This window comes from Myotis lucifugus, unplaced genomic scaffold, assembly GCF_000147115.1.
Source record: "Myotis lucifugus unplaced genomic scaffold, Myoluc2.0 scaffold_214, whole genome shotgun sequence".
Taxonomy (NCBI): domain Eukaryota; kingdom Metazoa; phylum Chordata; class Mammalia; order Chiroptera; family Vespertilionidae; genus Myotis; species Myotis lucifugus.
In genome coordinates, this window is record NW_005871262.1 from 553,545 (window position 1) to 575,744 (window position 22,200).

At 46.8% G+C, this 22,200-nt stretch overlaps 1 protein-coding gene across 1 annotated transcript in view; it reads right to left on the reverse strand.

Moving 5' to 3' along the window:
* Nucleotides 1-21,603: 21,603 nt before the first annotated feature.
* FOXA2 (forkhead box A2) overlaps nucleotides 21,604-22,200 on the reverse strand; it is a 2,508-nt gene continuing 1,911 nt past the window's right edge. The window contains 2 exon segments of the mRNA XM_006097952.3: nucleotides 21,604-22,077; nucleotides 22,080-22,186. Coding sequence (XP_006098014.1) covers nucleotides 21,604-22,077; nucleotides 22,080-22,186 — 581 coding nt within the window.

A 22,200-nucleotide genomic window follows, 5' to 3' on the forward strand; every position in this document is an offset into this window, starting at 1 on the left:
TTAAAAGAGCAAATGTGAAAGATCACCTTGATTATACTTTAGGTGACATTTACTCTGATTAGAGGTGCAAATTATGGCAATGACAAAAGTGTATTTTATGTCCTAGCTCCAGTTCATCTTCTTTTTACATAATCCAGCAACCTCTACTTATTAGGATTCTGAACAAAATGAGTGTAGAACAGAGAATTCCAAATGGTTTTTTAAAATGACAAATCTTCCCTGAAAAGTTTTTAAACTGCCAATTCAAAACATTTCCCTCTTTTCTGCTGCCAGAAAAGCCTGATGATTCAAACAGAAAATTCTGCCTCGACCCCCTCCACACTTTTCTATACACACACACCTCCTTCTCTGCCATTTGCCAAAAGGCGACATTTTGGCTTGGAGAACAGTACAGATCACTGGACCCTTACATTTAAATGCTCCACGGAGATGTGTCTGATCACAGCCAGAAAAAAAAAAAAAAAAACGGGAAAAAAAAAACCAGAAATGAGACACAGGCAATGTTATAGCCCTTGCTTCCCCTGCCCTCCTCCATTCTCTCCCTCACTATCACCTTGTAAAATAAAAGAGAGCGGAGGCTAACCCGTTACAGTGAAGACACCCCGAGATTTAGGGGGATACGTGGCAGCCTTACTGAGCTGCAACGCTGCAGCTGTGCTCTTATCTGGCCAAAGGAGACAGGAGACAACAAAAGACCCCAGAGAAGGGAGTGGATGCCTGGGAAAACCACTGCCCCGGCATTGTGGTGCCCTTCTGCTGAGCAAATAGTTCAAACTGTTCATTCCCATCTTCTATTCTTTCCCTGGTACATTGTTTGTGCCCTTGCATTTCATTCTGCAAGGAAGGTTGCTCTCTGGGCCTATAAGCAAACAGTCCAGCAAAGAGCTAGCCAGCCTCTTCCCTTCCCCGGAGAACTAGCATTTTTATTTCGGCTCCAAGCTGTCAAAGACCTGGAGAGTTGATGTCAGTGTCCTGAATTAATTGCTTTAAGCTGGAGCAAGCTCCACAGGCTACCAAATGTCCAGAAGATGTTTATTAATAACACTTCCTCCAGGATTCTGGCTTCAATCTGTCCCTTGGTGGTGGCCTTTATCCGGCTGCCACCCTCTCACCCTTGGCCTCGTGGTATTTGGGGGGAGGGGAGGGTGGAGGGGGGAAGGTAGGGGCGGGGGGGGGGAGTTGCCCAGCACGCTTCTTTCAGTCATTGTGACAAAATTTAGAATTGCCTGGGGTGTAAAAATGTTCACCTATGTAATGAGACCCGTATGATGAACATCGTTGTTCAGGCCCGGGAGGGTAGCAGAGTTATAGAAACCGCAAGTGTGACCCTGAAATGAGCTGAGGTACAGAAAGCGGCACGGACACTGCTCTGTGAAAGCTCATTTCGCCAATACAATTAGCAAAGGGAGCAGAAGAAATCACCTGCCTCTACTCCCTTCCCCACCTTCTCTCCCCCAAAAGAAAATGCAGTGAGCTGAGAACATGACGCAATTTGAAGTGATCCTGGTACAAAAAAAAAAAAAAAGTGCCTATTTAAAATGAAATAATAAACCAATTTATATACCGATATAAGACCAGGATCGTGAGTGCCATTGTGTAATTTTCCACTTGACTTTTCATTATCTACCTGAACAAAATCAATCTATATGTATGGGATCAACATACAATTCCGGAGATAAAAGCTGGAAATAAATGTGCTTTGCATATCCCAGAGATAAAAGACACAGTCCTTCGGACTGCCTTTTCTTCTCCAGCAGATGCGTTTGTAAAATAAATTGTGTGTCAACGAAAGAAAAAAGAGAGAGAGAGGGAGGGAGGCATAGTGCTGTATCTTGAGTGTTGACTGCTTTGCTGGAAATATTGATCCCACAAATGAGCAGTGGTTAATAAGTACCCTCAGATGATATCGGGTCTTTTGCCCTAGTTTACCCAGAGTGCAGTCTGGGTCAATGTTCCTCTCAACCAAACCTCCCCACCTACAAAAAAGAAAAAAAAAAGAAAACAACTTCCCCTATTAACATGGATTTAAGGCTGGGCACTTCCAGGGCCTTCGAAGCCGCTCCACAGAGACAAAGCACACTGAAAAATCACATTATGTTAGCGCCACCCCCACCCGCCACAGCAGCAAATGGCCAGCTTGTGAAGGACACTCAGTCTTCAAAAGGGAAAGAGAGGTGGGCTGTGTGCCTTGGGGTTGACATTTTTACTGTAAACAAGTTGAGTTTCATCCTTTGTGTGCCCTTTCTCACCCCAATAATTAGAAATAGTATTAGGAACAGTTCGACTCTCTTCACGAGCCATGCTCCAGTCTGGTGGCCCCCTTCCTTTTGGAAGATGGCACTGTCTGTACTGCATGTGCGAGTCCTGGGGGCAGATGGCCCTGGGCTGTTCACGTGCCCTGTCAGGTTCAGGGCTCCTAGGGAAAGTGCCCACTCCGCTGGCCTGGGGGCCGCATGGGGCCTGTTTACACTCTGGCCACCGCTCTCCTTCCTGTGAGTCACCGTCTCATTTTCCATGCTTTATGGGCCACCAAAGGAAGGCCCACAGGGAATGGGCACTAGTCTGCCTTTCCCCCACAAACAATCACTCTGAATTTGTGGGCTTTTTCTGGTCATTGAAAAGTAATGATGTCTTAGGCCAGTCGCTCAATGATTTATAAAAATTGTTCACTCACCATTATTTATTCATAGCAAGCTTTAGTAACTCCAGAGAAAGTTAAATGTCTTCTTGGGCACCTTGACCGTCACACGTCCAATTTGTCCAACAGGACAAATCAACACTTGTATTGTAATATCTTTGTGTTGATAAACCCTAATGGTAGTTGGTCTGGAAGGTTGGTACAAATCTGTAAATCTTTATTTTCGTGTCCCCTTTCCCTTTATCCCGAGAGCTCTGGACCATCACCTATTAACAGTCTGTTTTGTGTCATATTCCTCATGGAAAATTTTGAGGAAAGCATCCTGGAACAATCTGAAAGCAGGGTGTGGCCTTTAGGGGACACTGGTGATGGTCAAAATTCTGCATGGGGAGAAACTCGCTTATACACTTTCGGTCATGTGAGGCTCAAGAAAACAAATGTCCTCCCTCCCTCTCATCTTTTTGTTCCAGTAGCTGTGAATAAGCAAATCTAGAGAAACATAAGACTGTGTCAAGGAGAGTAAGACAGGAATTAGAATCTTGTTTGAAAAGTGAACTACATGCTGATGGAATGTTTTAAAAAGTCCCTATATTTTCATTACAAAATTGATGCCTTCTATGCCAAGAGTACTCGGCCTCCCTGAACTCAAGGTATATTTTATCCGTGGTTTAATCTCGCCATTATCCAAACACTTACTCTGAGCACTAGAGAACCAGTATTATAACACATGGAATTTACCCATCATCCAGATGGTCCTTTAGGAGTGTTGTGCCCCACGCTCCATGAGGAAGGAGAATGCACCAAAAGAGGGTGTTCCTACTTCCACAGACACATTTGCTTATGCCCCGCAAATGTCATTGCTGAGTAACATCAACACCATCTACTCAGTCAGGGACAAAGCTCCATTGACAAAGCAGAATTCTGACTCAGAGTCGGATTGCAATCCATGTTTATAAAATAAATATGTATTAAACAGAAGAAACGGAACATTTTTAAAGGTATTCTTAGGAATAATGTCAGGGGAAGAAAAATGGACAGTCAGAAGTCCAGTAAATATATTCAGATAAATAGAATGAAACAGAAAGTTATCATTAATGTTTGCTAGCTTTGACATTTTAAAAAACATATATATGCAGTTAAAATCTTTAAAGGAAGAGACGAGGAGTGTAAACAAATTCAGGAATGAGGGTGCAAGTAAGCACCTATTGGTCCTGTTGGCTGGGCTAAGACAAGACTCTCAGGCTGTTGGCATACTGCAGTTGTTGAGCATCTCCTAGAACCTGGGAAACTGGAATTGTTTATGATTCATGCAAGCAGGCCTGGTCATACTTATCTTCCTAGGTATCATAAGCTAACTCATTTCCCCCTCAATAACTGCCTCACTCTTGCCTTCTAGTGTGTGCTCAGAATCTTTAAAATTAACCAATTAGCCCTAACCAGTTTGGCTCAGTGGATAGAGCGTCAGCCTACAGACTCAAGGGTCCCAGGTTCGATTCTGGTCAAGGGCATGTACCTTGGTTGCGGGCACATCCCCAGTAGGGGGTGTGCAGAAGGTAGCTGATCGATGTTTCTCTCTCATCGATGTTTCTGGCTCTCTATCCCTCTCCCTTCCTCTCTGTAAAAAAATCAATAAAATATATTTTAAAAAAATAAAAATAACCAATTACAGCCCTAGCCAGTTTGCTCAGTGGATAGAGCATCCACCTGCGGACTGAAGGATCCTAGGTTCGATTCCTGTCAAGGGCACATGCCCAGGTTGTGGGCTTGATCCCCAGTAGGAGGTGTGCAGGAAGCAGCCAATCAATGATTCTCATCATTGATGTTTCTGTCTCTCTCTCCCTCTCCCTTCCTCTCTGAAATCAATAAAAATATATTTAAAAAAACAAATAAACAATTATAGAGAACTCCACCAATATAAGAGACTCACGCCCCCCCCCCAAAAACCCCCAGCGTGTTCCTTCATACCAGGCTTAATGAAGAAATAAGGAACCCATTTTATAGATGAATAACTAAGATGTCATCCATGCCTTCTGTGGTAGATGTATTAAGTTTACTCTTTCTAAAGGCCAAATAGGAATGTTTTCCAAAGTTGGGTTTTTGTTTTTTTTGTTGTTTGTTTTTCAGAGGGCTGATAGCAAGGAAACCTGGATGACACGGAGCTTTAAATCAGAATCTCCTGCACACTCTTCTGGAACCAGCCACTTGAGCTCCGTGAAGATAAAATTCCTCCTCTTGGGTCTCTGACTTGTCAACACAGAAATCCACTCAGAAGAGGGTGAGATATAGAAATAGGGTCAGGAGAGGGATTTGCTGTGCCCTAAACATGCCACACACTTCTCACAGGACTTAAAATCTCCTTCAAGTGGTCCTAGATCAAAAGATTTGTTTAAGATGAAAAGAAAAATAATTTTAACTCATTGATGATGACAATTTGAAAGGTGAATGAAATTTTCATTTTGAATGCATACTGTCACCATGGGAAAAAAATTATAAGCTATAGGATGCTAGAGAGAGTATAGACATGCTATGAAAGACAGATAATTTCTTCTTTGTCTTATAGTTGTTTAAAAGTTTTTTAATGTGGAGAACTAAATGAAAAATCTCTAAAATTAACATTTGACCTATAAAGTGTTGCTTTTATCACAGGAATCACACATGAAGGGGGATCACCACTCATTCAATATATGTCCTAACTTTTCTAGATTTGAAAATGTTTTCAAATATATTTATTAAGCATGTCCTTTATTATTTAACAATAAAAACTATATTATCCTTGCCTATTTTTTTGCCATATTACTATATACAAAGACCACATAATATTAGGGGGGGGGGACAGGTTTCTTTTTTTAAATATTAAAACAGTTGTTCTATTTCACAACTTGGGTAGTGATGGTTTTATGACAAGCTCTTTTAAAATAGCATTTAATGCACTTGCACAGATGGTGTGTCGGGCAGTCTGTGTATGAGTCTAGGCTGCAACAGCAGCAGTTGTATGGAGTCAAATACGTTGCTATGATGTAGGAGTCATTAAAATCAAATTAGGTGAACTTGATTCAAATGTACTTTAAATTCTTTTCCAGAAATTCTACAAGATAAAGATGTGACTTCACAGAGAGGATAGTTCTCAGTGAAACCAGGAAGTCTTTATTGAGGGTGTCATTTTAAAAGGAACTATCGAAATGACGATTTCTTGTCATAAACATCACTGAAAAGTTCAAAAGAAGTGTCTGCAGCCCAGCACAGGGAAAGTGTTTTTACTTCCCAATTCACTCACACGTTTAAAATGGTTAATATTGTCTGCGACTTACTCGGATAAATCAGGAAAAGCATCTTTGTATTCTTAGCTGTGAGTTTATGAAACCAAAAAACATTGTCAGAAGCCCATTTTTTCTCTCCTTCTGGTTTCCTCTAGGAGCTAGGGAAAGAGTGAAAGGACAGTAGGAAATATACACTGGCAGTGTTTTTATTTTGAGAAAAAGATAAGCATTCATTTTCAAGTAATTTGAAGAATGAGAATCCTGGTACTGAAGTATTTCAATGCCGGTTTTCCTTGAAACTCAAGACTAATTCAAATAGCAAATACAGAGGTGCAAATTCTTTAGAGTGTAAGTTTCGTTTCTTTTTTCTATTGAGTAAGAAAGTAATCAAATTAAGAAAAGCACGAGAGAGAGAGAGAGAGAGAGAGAGAGAGAGAGAGAGAGAGAGCACATTATTAGATGTTTTGCTTGACATTGCACAAAGTAATTTCACTTTAATAAAAGGATACCAGATTTCAAAAATTTAAATGTTCCTGTCCTAGCTAAAAAGTCATGTCATGTCCAAAAACCAGGCCTGGGTTGATGTGAGATTTTTTACCGATTTTAGGTCAGGTAAGAGAACTTGGTGGAAATACACGTCATGGCTTGGGGTGGAATTAAATATGCCTGATTCCCGTGTTCAGTTTGAGCGCATTTGTGTTTCCATCTCTGCCCAGTTTTTGCTGGAGGTCCGCACGGAGTACAGATGGCTACATTCTCATACTGGGCACCCGAAGAAGGCCACATGCTTTACATCCATGGCAATTAGTTCCCTTTTTAAAATGGAAAATGCCATTAAGTTCCTGAATAATTCAAGAGTACAGGTCACAATACAGTGTCCCTTTTGGGGGTCTTTATGGTGCAAATGGAAAAACAAGGCGATCCTATCAGTAGGAGTAGATCTAAGGTTTACAATGTAGCTCTATTTAGTGTGACAGGAAAATTAAATTACTCCAGGCACTCATTCATTGTCACCCGTTAACAGGCTTGGGAAAATTGTGGATCCCTGGGGGCAAATCACTGACAATTTGCGAGGCAAATAATCATATTTCATGTTAACTGGCGGCTGTTTCCTCTGCTTAGTTTGGAAATTAACAAATATAAACACGTCCCCTGCAACTCTCTTTGGAAAGAGGGTCCCGAATCTCCAAAACGCAACCACCGCTTGCAAGCACGTTATCAACTCTGGTGAGCGTGGATCTGATCCAGGGGTTTCCGTAAAGGAAGTATAGGTTCCCAAGGAAAATCGGCTTCCGCTACACCCCACCCCACTGCGGTCCAGGCTGGCTGGACTGGAGCAGTTCCTGCGTTTCCGAAACTGGGGCTTCCCCCAAAAGTACGACTGAGGAGGCCGCCCCAATTGTCTTCCCTCCCCAGGGGGGTAGAAGCCGGTCTGCCTTTGGTGATCCGGGCCTGACACCCCGGCTCCTGGGCTGGGCTGGGGTCGGTGGGTGCTAGAACCGGAGGGAGAGCGGGCTGCTGGGCTGCATGGACATCCTCAGAAGTCACCGAATGAGATGAAAGTTGTTTCGAGGCCACGCCGGCACCCCGAGCCCTCGCAGGAGTCCCCGGCGTCCCCCACTGTTCTGGCGAAGGCGGGTGGGCGTGGCTGCTCGGGCCCGGCTCCCACCCTTGACCGCAGACCGGGTCACCGCAGAGCGCGGGTCCACCTGCTTTTCCAGACGCCGCCCCCGGGGCCGTGCGGACCATCGCCCCGACGTGGCCGCCAAGAGACACCTGCGAGGAGAAACCCGGACGCCGGTGTTCCCCAGGCAGGAGGGGGACGGGGCGGGGGAGGGGGACGGGACGGGAGCGGGGGGTGGGGGGACGGCGAAGGGCGGCGGGGAGTACAGTTTGCAGTGCCCAGGTGACAGGGGGTGGGATTGACCCGTCCACTGGGTCGGTTCCCTGGGCTTTCGAACTTGGAAAAGGTAAGATGACCGCTGGTCTGCCTATTGCTTTTTTATAATTCTCTCTCTTTTTTCCCTAATATGTATATAATCTGGCACTTCCCTTTTTCGGTCTCCTCCAACAGGTCTCCGGAAAATGCTGTTAGCATAGTGGGCATCGAGGGGAGCGAGGCAAAGCCTCCCACGGGCACCGACGCAAAGCCCCCCCAAGGGCACCCTTTCGGGTTTTCGGGTTTCGCGCATCTCCAACATCGGGGAGTCGGAAGGCGCGCGAAGAAGGCTCCCAGGCTCGGCCGCTGCTCCGAGGATCCGGGGCCGAGCTGCTGGCTGCGCAACCCGGTAGTGGCCCAGAGGCCGGACCGTATCGCCGCCGCCCGCCCGTCCGCAGAGAGGGGCTTGGGCCCGGCTTGGCAGAGCGTCCTCGCCACTCGCAGCCAGCGGCTCGGGGCTCACTCCCCACTGCGGAAAGCGGATGCCCTTCGGGAAACATTCAACTTTAGGGGGGAAAAAAGTTATATTCCAATGTGATTGATGCCTAGGACGAATGACTGATGCTTGAGCCTCAATACATCTGTAGTGGAATTAATGAACAAATTTCACACCTAGGGGTCCGGGACAGAGAGGAGAAATGGAGGAGTTTTTCATTTTTTAAATGCTTCAATTTCAGCAAACACTTGGGGGCTCCAGGCCGCAAATTCCAAAGACAATTTTCCCTGGTTTTAATTTGATTTGCATTTTTTTCAACTTTGATAATATTCAATTTCATGGCTGAATACACATGTAAACACTGTTAGGTCGTGTTTTTCGCCCCTTGCACCCAATAGCATGCCGCTTGTGTCAGAGTGCCCGGGGAGGTTACACCCCACGTCCCACTAATGTCTGCAGGTTTGTCCTGAATTATTTTTCAGAATTTAGCGTGGCTTTGACTGGGCTCGGAGGTGGTGAACTATTACAAAATATCTAAACAGCCCAGGTGTGGGGAGACCCGCACCAACACTGCACAGAGAGGAGGCAGAGCAAACAAACTCCTATTCTATGTAGAATCTATTCTATTTTTACCCAGAAACATTTATATATATAATTAAATATTTCAAACAATCCAAAAACGATCAATATATTCGCTTCCCCCAGAAATGTTTTTCAGGTAAATTTCATAGCCAGAAAGGCAAACACAGAAATAGTCTTTGTAAGGAGAGGTTTAATTAGCGCCTTTGAGCTATTTTATCAAATATAAGATTTAGAGACAAAATATGAGGTGAGATTGGATAATTAGCATTAGTCACATCAAAGCTGATATGCAAAAAAGCAGCCAGTAACAACCAAGCTAGGATACTGTGAACCGCACGTGAGCAGCTACAACTGAAGGCTGTAAAAGGCTGTAACTGCCATTTGTCATTCTTTCGATTTCTCAGGACACACCATAGGGGCTACACATAGTGCAAAGACATATTTGAGCCTCATCCAATGTGTAGGTAGATGGCACATAATAAATATATCTAAACTCCCAATGCACGTTATATCTCACAACATTGTGCTAGACACAGCAAGGAGCAAAGAAATGACATACTTTATCGATTTGTCCAGGGGCACCTCATATAATAAATTAGCAATCTAATTTCTGGGACTATCCTTTTAAAAATATATTTGCTTATGTTTCTTACTGTGGAACACGATACTGTGGAAGATATTTCTAATTTAAATCTTAAGATATCAGTGTTTTCTATTTTAGGATTTTTTTCTTCCAATTGGGTAGCTCATGAACAAGATAGTGTTTTTTTGTTTTTTGTTTTTAAGATATTAGAGTTTTAGCATCTTGGAAAGAACAGATCCAGAAATTAAATTTGTGGGACGTTTAAAAGGCTTTTTGCTTGAGGCTGACAAATGTAAGAAAACTGTATTTTAAGTTGAGTGATCTAACTTCAAAAATATTTTTTTATCACTTGAAGGACATTTAAACAAACAAAAAATTCCATTTGATATCATACCAACTTTGAAAAAAGGAACTCCTTAATTTTTTTAAAACACTCGTTGCAGGCTGATAGTGTCAAATGTCTTCAGAAAAAAACTGTTCTTTATCATTTATCAAATCATTTTTAAAGAATTCTTGAATTTGAAAGTATCATTGATTAGGATTTGTACTAATCTTTTATATTGTGGTGATGGCTGGCAATTGTGTCTATTTATTTTGCACAAATAGATGGCAGCGTATGCACGTTCCACAGGATCCCTTCAGAGCAAACCTATTCCTAGAGGTGCAGCTAAATGAAGGCGCCCAATTTAAAGAACGGTCAATTCAAAGAATTGCAAATTGTGTACAATAGGAAACATTTTTTCTCTTTTTTTCTATTCAGAATTGAGGAGTAAAATGGGGATCTTGTTAAAAACCTTAAAAGTTTGATCATCAGAGTAAGCTCACCAACTTAATTTCCGATTCCTCCAAAGAGAGCCATACCCCTTCCCCTATTTTGTTCCACTGGCTCAGAGCTGCCATGGACTTGTCGCAGACCAACCAGGAATGGTGACCTCTTCTGTGAGGGAAGAGAGGCCAGAGAGGAAGGACACAGAGAAGTCTTTGGCATGTATCTTAGCATGTATTTTAGCCAGGTGGGAACTTTTGGAGGTGACAGGGTAAAGGGCCAAAGGGTCAACCCTCTCTCAAAAACGTTCCCTACAGATTTAGAAAATTGGGAGACTGTGTTCTTTGGGAGAGATCTGAGTTCTCACAGGAAGGTGTAGAATCCCCCAAAAGCCTGGGGATGGGGAGGTCAGCTTAGGGTGTTATAAAAGAAACACAGTCTGATTGTTTCTTAGCCTGAAGAATGGAAGAAGTGTGTGAGTGAGAGAGAGAGAGAAAAAGGGGGGGGAGGGAGGGAGGGAGAGAGAGAGAGAGAGAGAGAGAGAGAGAGAGAGAGAGAGAGAGTGATTTCACTGAATGCAAGGAAGAAATCCGGCAGTTACTTTTAGTTGTTTACTGAGCAAGGGTGAAATCTAAACAGCTCTTTCCACAATCAATGAAAAGATCGCCTGGGGTTCCCGAGTTGAGCTCCCTAAATGAGTCTGGCATTCTGATAACTGCAGGTTAGCACCTGAGATCAACTCCTTCCCACTGCTCAGTGCTGGCAAGAGATAGGGAGGCATCTTGTTCCTGAGCTCTGGGAAGGGAGAGGCGAGAGGGGGATTTAATTGTCTGCCTGGGTGAATCGAAATGTCCTTTTAAAGCAAAGAAATCAAGAGAGATTGGCCTTTAATTGGCAAACTCTGCTGGTGGGAGGGGAGTGGTAATTAAAATGGAGAGCAGACAAAATATAGATTGGATACCTGCCCCCCCACTTACCCCCATAAATAGTCCTAAAATTGCATTCTCCCCTTCTCTTGTAGTATTTAGAAGGCTCAGAGCCTGATGTGAGTTTGGGTAACCGTCATTCTCCCCACCTTAGTTTAATGCAGTGATGGCAAACCTTTTCAGCTCAGCATGTCAGCATTTTGAAAAACCCTAACTTAACTCTGGTGCCATGTCACATATAGAAATTTTTTGATATTTGCAACCATAGTAAAACAAAGACTTATATTTTTGATATTTATTTTATATACTTAAATGCCATTTACCAAAGAAAAATCAACCAAAAAAATGAGTTCGCGTGTCACCTCTGATACGCGTGTCATAGGTTTGCCATCACTGGTCTAATGCCTCAATTACCCAGTTTGAAATAGGGAGTTTGGTTTAATCTAGAACCCCATTCACTTTCAAGAGTTGGTCATCCCCCTACCTTAGACATCATTGTGTGTGGAGCTGGCCTTAGAATCCAGTTGTGCAGAGCCTCCCCTGAAATCCCCAAATGGAAGATGTTAAGTCTGAAGAAAATCCCACACCACTGAAAACAGACAGTCTGGGGAAATTACATTAAAAATGTTAGGGGGGAGGCCTCCATGTCCAACCTGAGACCCTATTGTCAGGACTGCCAGTGCTCAATCAGCCCCAAGTCCCCAGAGCCTGGTGGAAGCAGGTGTCAGCCATCTTTGGCTTGGACACCCATGTGCTCCTGTGCACTCAACTAGATGGTGCTATTCTCCCAGACTGCAGGCCTACTGAGTGCTGGGTCACGTCCTCCCTCTGTCTTAGAACTAGGCGGTCAGTCCAGCCAGCCTCCTATTCATGGGCAAACCTCTGAGGCAGGTGTTTATACAGATCTGCATTTATATAATGTGGGAGGGAGGCATGCTGTGGGGTCTGGGGTCTTGCTGTTCTTGCAGCTGGGGTAGGGGCAAGGAAGCACTGAAGCCCAGCGGTGGGTGGTGTGTGCATTCCAGCTGTGCTGTCACCTGTGCTGTCAGGCCACCAGGTGCGGGTCAGAGGGAGGTCAGAGGCAAGAGTCTCGGGACATTCCTAGGCCTGCTTCAGAATCCCCAGTAAGGAATAGGCTGACAGGCTGCCTCTCAAGAGATAATTTGGCTATTGGTATTGTTTTAAGCCCGTAGGTCAGGCCATTGTTTCTGTCCCTGACTTTTTTCTCTTCTCTGGCATTTTCTCTTGCTAATCACACACAATACAAGAGCTGTCTCCTCCTTCTAGCACTCACCAGCTGGCCCTGGAAGTTTCAATGGGAAAAGTGGCTGGTTCAGGCCTGACTGAATGAACCTCTGGCCAGCTTTGAGGGACCAAGGTCACATGGGAATTCTAACTGTGTTGCTGCAAAAGAGAAAATAACTCAGCCTGATCCCAGTGGTAACCCACCCGATTGCCTTCTAATTTAGTGGGTGGGATCTCCCCCATCCTCTGAGGGAGAGTACCCAAACCTGGCTCTTCTTGAGATCTTCCTGTTTCTTTCCAGCCTTCCCCTAACACTTCGGGCTTCAGTCTCTACCAAAAGCAGCTCACTTTGAAACCTGGGTTTCTGGTGAAGGCATGCTTCCTACTGAATTTGAATCAGAGAGATCTGTGTTAAAGGTAATACGAGGTCAAAAGAAATTGAAAGAACATAGAGCTGAAAGACTTGAGTTCAATGCTGAGCTCTGAAATTGAAACAGATCCCCCAATTTCTCTCTGTCCCAGGCCCATCACCCACCAATTCTGGCATCTACCTGTGGGGCATGGGGAAGCTTAAGTGAGGTCATGTTCATGAGACAACTTGCATGTGCACAGGTTACCCCACTCTATGGTGGTTGGATTGAATATAGTTGTGATAAAGGAAAAGGGAGAATGCAAGTTAAGAAACACTAAAATGGTACAATAAAGGGCAAAGTTTTGCCAAGAAATAGATTCACTTATCTGGGTAGAGGGTGGGTTTTCTCAACCAGCACGTCATTGAAGTTAGAACTTCTATGTGTGAACAACCCAGTTTAATGGAGTTCAGAGTTGCAGACTAAATTGAAACTATATCGTGGAATTGGTCTCTTTTATTTTAAATTTCTTAATTTTTTTTAACATATGGCAAGCAGAAAGCTTGAGTAGAGGGCTACATATTTTATACCAGAGTGTGCACATGTTGATCTCCTGATTTCTTTCCTAAAGATGCTTCACCCTCCATACAGAGATCCCTATGACCCAAGTCCTGCCCTGGCTAACACTTTACCCTGTTCCTTCACACACACACACACACACACACACACACACACACACACACAGTCATATGATCATTATCTTTCCTTCCTGGTTCTCCAGCCATCATGTCATGCCTTAGCTCCTCACAAACCTCTCCTCCAAACACTTCCCAAGATCACGTTTTGTAGTTTAAAGCAGTAAGCTTTTAACATTTATGTCTTCAAATTAGGAACTGCATGCTTTTCTTGACGTGAACAAAAACTTTCCAACAAAACCCATTATACAACCAGGTCTGCTTTGTGAAAGAAGAAATAATTAATTAAGATCACATTTCTAATGAAACAGCAAGTCAAAATTGACATGCATCCGACCCTATTTTAATTTGCTGGGGTTATTACCAACCCTGGTCTGAAACCTTCCTGCTTATTCTTAAAACCTGTTTTATTCTTTTCAGATAAATGAAACAAAGGAAAAGCTGATTTGCCTATGAAAACATCTAGTCCTCAATCATTTTATCAAGTAGAAGTGAAACTGCTTAAGCAAGTAGAACTAAAACGCAGCAAACAATTCTCATTGCAAAATTGCGATGTGCATAATGCCAGTATGTTTTCCTCACATGTATATGGTTGTTCCCTTTTGGTTAATTTGATGTTTTTAAGTTTAAAAATATATATGATGTTGCTGGCATGGTGTCCTGCATTGCAGGGACTGGTGCTGCCTCCAGTTAGCTTCAGGAGAGAGCACACCTTAGGCCAGTGATGGCGAACCTATGACACGCGTGTCAGAGGTGACAGGCGAACTCATTTTTTTGGTTGATTTTTCTTTGGTAAATGGCATTTAAATATATAAAATAAATATCAAAAATATAAGTCTTTGTTTTACTATGGTCGCAAATATCAAACAATTTCTATATGTGACACGGCACCAGAGTTAAGTTAGGGTTTTTCAAAATGCTGACATGCCGAGCTCAAAAGGTTCGCCATCACTGCCTTAGGCACTTGCCATAATGAGAACTTGAGAACTCTAATTTAGCATGAATGAATGAATGCAACTTAATTTGGTTGCTTCTTTCAGCATTCCCAGCTATAAGTTGTGTTATCTCATAGTAAGAGAGAGAGAGAGAGAGAGAGAGAGAGAGAGAGAGAGAGAGAAGAAAATAGTGTAAAGGAAAAGTCAATGCCTTTTCATGGGAACCTGGCAGGAAAGGAGAGCCAGTGTGACAGTGACCACTGACCAGTCCATATCTTGTTGGCAGTGAGCTTGGAGCTCTCTGACAAACAGCCATTATTATAAAAAAAATCAGCATACTGCCGTGAAGATGTGCCTGTGAAACAGCCCTGCCCTCTCTACCTGTGCGTGAAAGGGGCTGTGGTGGCAGCTGCTGCTACAGGGGATAAGCCCCGAGGATTCAGGGGGAGGGGAGAATAGAAATCACCTCCCGTCTGGCAATAGGGACCAGGGTGGAATGACAGCTTGTAAAATAAGCCTCCATCAGTCTCCCAGGAGACAGCCAGCTTCAACTTGGGTGTTCCGGGCTTGTTAGCCTCCATCATAATTGGTCTCTCCTCCCATCCCACGTTGTTGGTTTTCTGTGTGTGGCTTTCGGTGTGAGCGTGTTAGGTCATCAGCAAATACAATGGCAGGAGGGGGCGGGGGTGGGGTACACACATGATTGTTTTAAAGAAGAAAGGAGAAAAAGGATAAGAGAGTGGGCAGGAAGGCTGTGAACAGAATGGGGAAGATGCCCCAGGATTTAGGCTTCCGTGGCAACCCCTGAAGCGCTCAGAGGTAGGGCACTCCCTGGGAGCTTTGTCAAAGGGAGAAGGAGCTGGGACCCTGCAGAGTCTCACTGAGGACCTGCAACTCTTCCATGCAATTATCCGCTCCATGCGATTTTTGTTTGCTCATCTCTGGAGGTGCCTGTAACTTCCTCTCCATATCCGGTGCATCTCATCAAAAAGAAATTTTCGGGAAAAAAAAAATCCCAGTCATTGTGGCATGCCCTAGAAAGGATGTGAGTGTGACGCCAAAGGCCTAAAGAGCTGCCCAGGCACCAGGGCCGGCCAAGCACGCGGGCAAGTTCCAGGCAGCCTGTCTCCATTCATTTTTAAAACCCGTTCCCCCACTGCCTCACAATCTTTTGATCCATCTCCAATATCTTCTTGTCTCCTCTTCTCAGAGGAAAGCCAGTCCCTGAAGGTAGAGGCTATAAGAAACTGTGATCTGAAGTCTGTTGTAAAACTGGGACTAGACATGCCTTTTCAGCAAGGAGAGCTGTAGGTCTGCACATTGTTTGGGCTCACAATGGGGCCTATAAGGTCTGAGACCCTCAGATATTTATTTACTGGAAAAAGCACATTTGATGGGAAAGAAGGAGCAGACGTGTAATTGTATGGAGCTGCAAGCTTTCGGGAAGTTTTTTCTCTATGTTTTTGTTGTGTGTGTGTGTTGTTGTTGTTTTTTAATTTCACTCCACAAATCCTTGGCTGCCCTGGGTTGCCATGGTGCTGGTGTCTTCAGCTTCCCTGACCCAGCAAAGACATTTCAAAATATTGTTCTGCTACAGCAGGGTACGGCAGACTGGGACTGGTGGCTCTAACGTGTGTGTAGGGAAGGGGGCTCTCTTCTGTGTGGCAGGACTCTATGTGTGCCTACAAGTCTATGGGCAATAGCCAGCACCGACTATTCTGCAATGCCAGGTCCAAGGATGGGTGGGGGCTCAGCGAAGGTTCCCTTTCCGACATCCTCTCCTGCTGCTTTCCCCGGACAGTTCTGACCTACACATTCCAGAAGATATTGTCTGGGCGCCCCCGCCCCCCTGCTTAGCGGGACGCACTATCCCAAACAAAACCAGTTACCTCAGGTGTCTTCAGGTACCTTCTTGAGCAAACAGCCCTACCCCTGCCCTATTAAGCCTCATCTCTTTCTTCCCTTCTCCCCACCCCCACATTAAAAAGGCCCCCAAAACACTGAGGACCGGCTTCTCTCTTTAAAGCTGGGGGAAAAGGCAGTAGGCGGGTGACAAAGATTAAGCGTTTAAATTGACCACTTGGAAGATGACATCTTTTCAGCGAGGGTCTTTCTTTCAAAACTCGCCCCGAATGAAGGGTCGCGGCTACTTCCCACCTGGCTCTCAAAGGCCCGCACATTTCATTCGGCCTCAGTTCGGCTGGGTAGGTGACCTGGCGCCATCAAAGGACCCAGGGAAGGCCAGGGAGTACACACGTCTAATGACAAGTAATTGACGAATTCGAGGCCGCGCATTACCAGCGGAACGGGGAGGCATTAATTATTTAAAAACGATTAGCCTGGCCCTGTGTCCTGCAGACTTCCCCTGCTGTTCAGCGGAGAGAACCAGCCACGCGAGCCGGCCCGCATTCGGAGGGCAGCGGGCGAGCAACTCCGCTGGACAAAGGGAAGGAGGGGGGCGCCCAAGGTTCCCACACAAGACAGGGCCCACATAACTGGCACTGGCCATGGCCGGGATCGGTTTCTGCCCATTTGCGCTCCCGATCTGGGGACGCTGGCACAGACCAGGAGAGCTTCCCAGTTGGGGAGGCGGGCGATGTCTGTGGGCCGGGTACCTAGCGCGTCTCGCTGGCGAAGTATCCAGAGTGCCCGAGCCGGCCTGGGCCTCTTACAAGGCCGGGTACATCGCTTTTAAAGTAATCCTCGGGTGGGGGGGGGGGGTACATGGTGAGACCCCAGAGGCAGGACACCTTTTTCCGTTCCCTGGAAACGGAGGGTCCTGAGGTTTCAACTGGCAGTATTTGGACGAACCTCTAGTTTCCTGAGCCTGCGCCTTCCTATCAAGGTGCGTTCAATGCTGTTTGATCCTTAAAACTCGCGTCCCTAGGCGCCGCAGCGCGCCCCTGCCAAGCCCTGTGGGGGGACAGCGGGGCGGTAAATGGCCCCGCCGCGGGTTTCTGCCTTTTCCTCCTGGACCGGACTCCCAACACCCGAGGTTCCCAGGCGCGCGCCTGTGCGTAAAGGCCACGGGCGGCTTCTGGTCGTCAGAACAAAAAGTCCTCCCGCTGCTCGCTGCTCGCAGAGGTGTCGCCCCTCCCCTCCTTGCGCTGGGTTTCGGCCCCAGCCCCAGCCTAGGCCCCGGGGCTTCTGGGGCAACGCCCAGGCTGGACTCGAACTCTCGCGCGCTGGGGGAGAGTCCGCTACTCTCCAGCCTCTGCCTCTGCAACCACCCCATTCCCAGGGCGCCCTTTTCCGCTGACCCCCAGCCCTGACTCTGAGGCCCAGGTGCCACCCCACCCTCACCTTCCCACCGTCCTTGGGAAACAGACCCGCGGGGCGGCCAGGGACAGGCCTTGGCTCCCCAGAGCACGGGGCCACACGGAGCTGAGCGCAGAGCCTAGATGTAGTCCGAGTTTGTAACTCTTCCACTGCTCATCCGCCCACACCGTGCATTCTTAGAAAACCCCCGAAAAAACAACCCCCCCCCCCCAAGGCCACCTTACAAACTCCTGGGTCTTCACGGATTTAGCTTCTCACTACCTCCCCTTCCAATCCTCACCCCCCTCCCTGGGATCGGAGGTCTCGGAAGGGATAAGTACTATCGGGGGAGGGGAGGCACGCCGCTAGGAGTGGGGGTGGGGGTCGGACGCGCGGAGGACCCCGGGGCGCGGCCCCCGGCTGGGCGCGCTGCCTACCTGCGGAGCTCGGGCTGCGGGCGGCGGGCGGCGGGGCGTCCGGCGCGCGGAGGGTAGCGGCCGACTGCTCCCAGCCCAGGCATCCCCGCATTTATTTGAGCTCAAACCCAGCGACTGTTGACTTTAGCACACAAAGCAAAGATTTCACTGCCCGCTAGTTTAAAAATGAATATTTTACCAAGATATCGATCAGCGTTATAAAATTCAGTTAAGTACAATGGGATCCTGGAAAAAAAAAAGAATAATAAAGGCGGGGGGAGGCAATATAATATCTGTGCAAATTTGCTGAAGTCTGACGTGGCATGGGAAGTTTACCCTCCTGGAATTCGGATCTAGAATGTTTTTTTCGGTTGTTTACTGACTGTGTTTATTCACAGATCACGGTTGCTTAAACCTGCCCGTTCCGTACCGGCGGGCGGCGGGGGAGGAAGGAAAAAAGAGAGGAGGGGGGAGGAAAAAAGAATCGCTGCACCCTGCAATATTTAGAGTTGGGGGAAGGCAGGCGGAGGGCGAGAGCCGTGAGCTAGGGAGCTGGGAACCTGGCCTGGGGGAAGGAGGTGGTGGCCGGAGGGTGGGGTGTGAAAGGAAGGAGAAGCGCTGAAACCCCCGAAAGCGCCCACTCCCCGACGTCCTTTTTATGTATTCGGACAGAACTCTATCTCATCAGCCGGGATCAGTGGAGGGGTGGGGGGGAGGGAGGGTGCGCTCTAAGTAGTTTAAAACGACCCTCGCACAATGGGCGTGCGATACGAAACATAGCAGGTTAGGGCAGCGCTTTCAGCCTCCATTGTCCCCCACTCGGCCTCCCGCTCGGCCTCTCCGCTCCTTCGCCACAGGAGCCTTTTATGTGATAATGAAACACATTTCAGGCCGGGCTCGCGACGTGTGTGTCCTGGGCAGGGGGAGAGACAGCCCTGATAACTGGATTCTGCCTCCGGATACCACTGCTACCCCGCCCCAGTTGCTCTTCCCTGTGCTGCTCGGGACAATGAGGCACGTTAAAAACTAGGATTTAGAGGCGGGAGAGGGTGGAGGAGGCAGGGCAAACCCCCTCAGCGCGTGGGAAGGCCAGGGTTGGAGGTGACAGAGACCTCTCTAGGTGGCAGAGGGTGCAAGGAGAGGCAGTCTTAAGGTTGGGACGAAGCTGGGACACTCCAGGTTTGGCTGGTCAGGAAGCCCTAAGATTAGTCCCGGAAAAAGGATCTAGGGCTTTAGAAACCCGAAGAAAGAGTCCTGGACTTGGAAACCTGCGTTTCTTACCCACAGCTGGCTAAGCTGTGCTCCGGCTGGCCCCCAGTCTGAGGGGCCCTCAAAGACACTGGCTCCTGACCTCCCCGGGCCAGCTTGCAGGCCAGTAGATGCCCTGGGCAAAGCCAAGTGGGGGTGGGGGCGGCTTTGTGCTTCACCTCCAGGATACCCACTGTGATTGGCCACTGATTTAGGGTGTCTGTAGGGAGAGATAGCAGGATTGTAAGAATTTATTCTGGATATTTCTTTATAAGTTTGGATTTTTCCTTTTAGGCTCACAAAAAACCCTCAGCCCCTCCCCGGGAAATCTTGGCTTGCCAAACCCCGCTAACTGTATGCTGTGCTGGGGTCTTGGGAGGAAGGCCCTGTAGACTCGGATGTCTCCACTGGCCACTGTCACTTGGCAAGCCCCGCAAGACACCCCCTTATCCCCGCCTCACTCTAAATATACCTGATTTTATTTTTTTAAAACCCGCACCCAGGTTATGTTTTTATTGATTTTAGAGAGGAGGAGAGAAACATCAGTGTGAAAGAGAAACATCCATCAGTTACTTTCTATTCACACCCTGACTAGTGATTGAATCCGCAACCTAGGTATGTGCCCTGATTGGGAATGGAACCTGCAACCTTTTGGATGTCCTGGATGCTCCAACCAACTGAGCCAGGACCAAATATACCTTATTTTTAAAAGGAGGTTTGGAACATCACACTGAGCATTCCCTTCATAACCAATTCCAGGAGAAAGTCGTCTGTGTCTCCAGACCCCTCACTAGTCCTGGGCTTCAGCTAGGTCTACCAAACTTGTGCAGAACACCTAAGTGAAGGAGGAGGCTGGGGTAGGGTGGTGGAATGCAGACAGAGTTCTGATTCCACTGGAAGGTAAAGTTCCGATGCCACAGAGATGAACAATGGAAAGGGCAAGTACTGCACCAGGAATTTGCAAATTCAACCTGGGCTCACTTACTTAAAGGGTCGAGGGAGCTAATATAGGAAATACAGCAAAACATGTCAAATCCAGGCTTCTTCCCAGAGAAGCCTGCGCTAGAGCCCAAGGGATGTCAGCAACATTGAACCTTCACGTGGCTCAGGTGGAAAAATCAAGACATGTAGGTTGCTCCGGGCTTGAAAGATAAACCTGCATCCAACCCATGGAAAGGTTGACCTGGGATCTGTGTTTCATGGTGTGTAAAGATAAACTAAAAACTCCAAAAGTGACCATAAACAATATTGTGTTCTATTTAATGGTGTGCTTGTTGACGTGTTTAGGGGGAAATGCACTAATGTCTGAAATTTACTTTGAAATGCCCTTAAAATATAAGCCAAATTGACCAATGGCATTTAGATAGGTGGACAGATATGCAATATAACAAGAACCGTGAAATAATTGTAAAATCTGGGCAATGGGTACATGTGTACTTTCTGTAAAATCCATTCAAATTCAGCATGTCTGAAAATTATAATAAAATGTTGGTAAAGCAACAACCCCTCCTCCAATAAAATAAAATCTGCAATCAGCCAGGATCTCCCTCCCTCCACTTTGAAATAATTTCCAGACCTGATTATTTGTTAAGCCAGGCAAAGAAAAAAAAATCTTGATGATTCAAGGAATAAAACCGGCAATAACACTTTAATATAGATTTGTGAGACTCTGGTCCTTGCAGCCAGAACACATATTTATAAGCCATAAATAAAGCACTCAGAAAGCATAAATTAATCAGACCCGAGACCTGGATTTCACTGTTTCAAGAACAGAAATGCATTTCCCCCCCCCTTGGTCATTAACAACAGACCCTTACATCATTTTTTTTATCTCTTTTTTAAACAATAGCACAACTCTCTGGTTCTTTGTTAAAACTACGTTGTTTTACACTGAGTCACAAAAAGTTTGTGGGATTTTTTTGTTTTGTTTTTTTTATAGAGGGTTTTTTGTGTGGGTTTGTTTGTTTTTTAAATAAAGTAAGACTTCCCTGCAACAGCAGCAATGGAGGAGAGTGATAACAAAAGTCAGAATTCTAGGATGCTTCCAGAAGCAGGCATCTACATAGTAGTGGAAACCAGGGGGCTTTTTTCGTTCTGTCTTTTTTGACTTTATCTTTTTGTCCCCTTTCCCTCCTTATATAGAATGAATGATACATATCGGTGTGGCCCATCTGGGAGGGAAGAGCTGCAGAAGGTGAGGGGAGACTGCTGTTCTGGGGGTGGGAGTGTCTTGGATGTCTTCTCCCTTGCATCTCTCCAACACCCCTACCTCAAAGTCCCCCCCCCCCACTTCCTCTCTCTTGTCTGGGCTAGCCGGGCCACAGCACTCTTAAGAGGAGTTCATAATGGGCCGGGAGTACACCCCCTGGTAGTAGGAGGTGTCCGCGGCCAGGGGCGAGGCTTCCAGGCCCGCTTTGTTCGTGATTGGGCCCATGGCCAGGCTTCCGGGCATGGGGGAACCATAGCCCGGGTAGTGCATCACCTGTTCATAGGCCTTGAGGTCCATTTTGTGGGGCTGGTGGTGGTGGTGGCTGTGATGGTGCTGCTGCTCCGAGGACATGAGGTTGTTGATGGAGAAGGGGTGGTTGAAGGCGTAGTGGTGCTCGGGCTTCAGGTGGGCATCGGGCGGGAGCCCCGGGTGGTGGGGAGGGCCCAGCAGGTGCGCCGCGGCCTGCTGCTGCTGCCCCGGCGAAGTCTCCTGCTCCGGGGGGCTCAGCGCCGCGGCCTGCGTCCCCTTCAGCTCGCCAAGGCCCCCTCGCTTGTGCTCCCTGGCACGGAAAGGACTTCGAGGGGGGGAACTCGGTGCCCGGCCGGAGTCTCGGAGGCCGGCCCGGAGGCCTCCCCGAGCTGGCCCTGCAAGGCGGCGCCCCAGGGCCACCTTTCTTGCCCCCCGCCCGTGGGCCCCCGGCCTTCTTCAGGCCAGGTG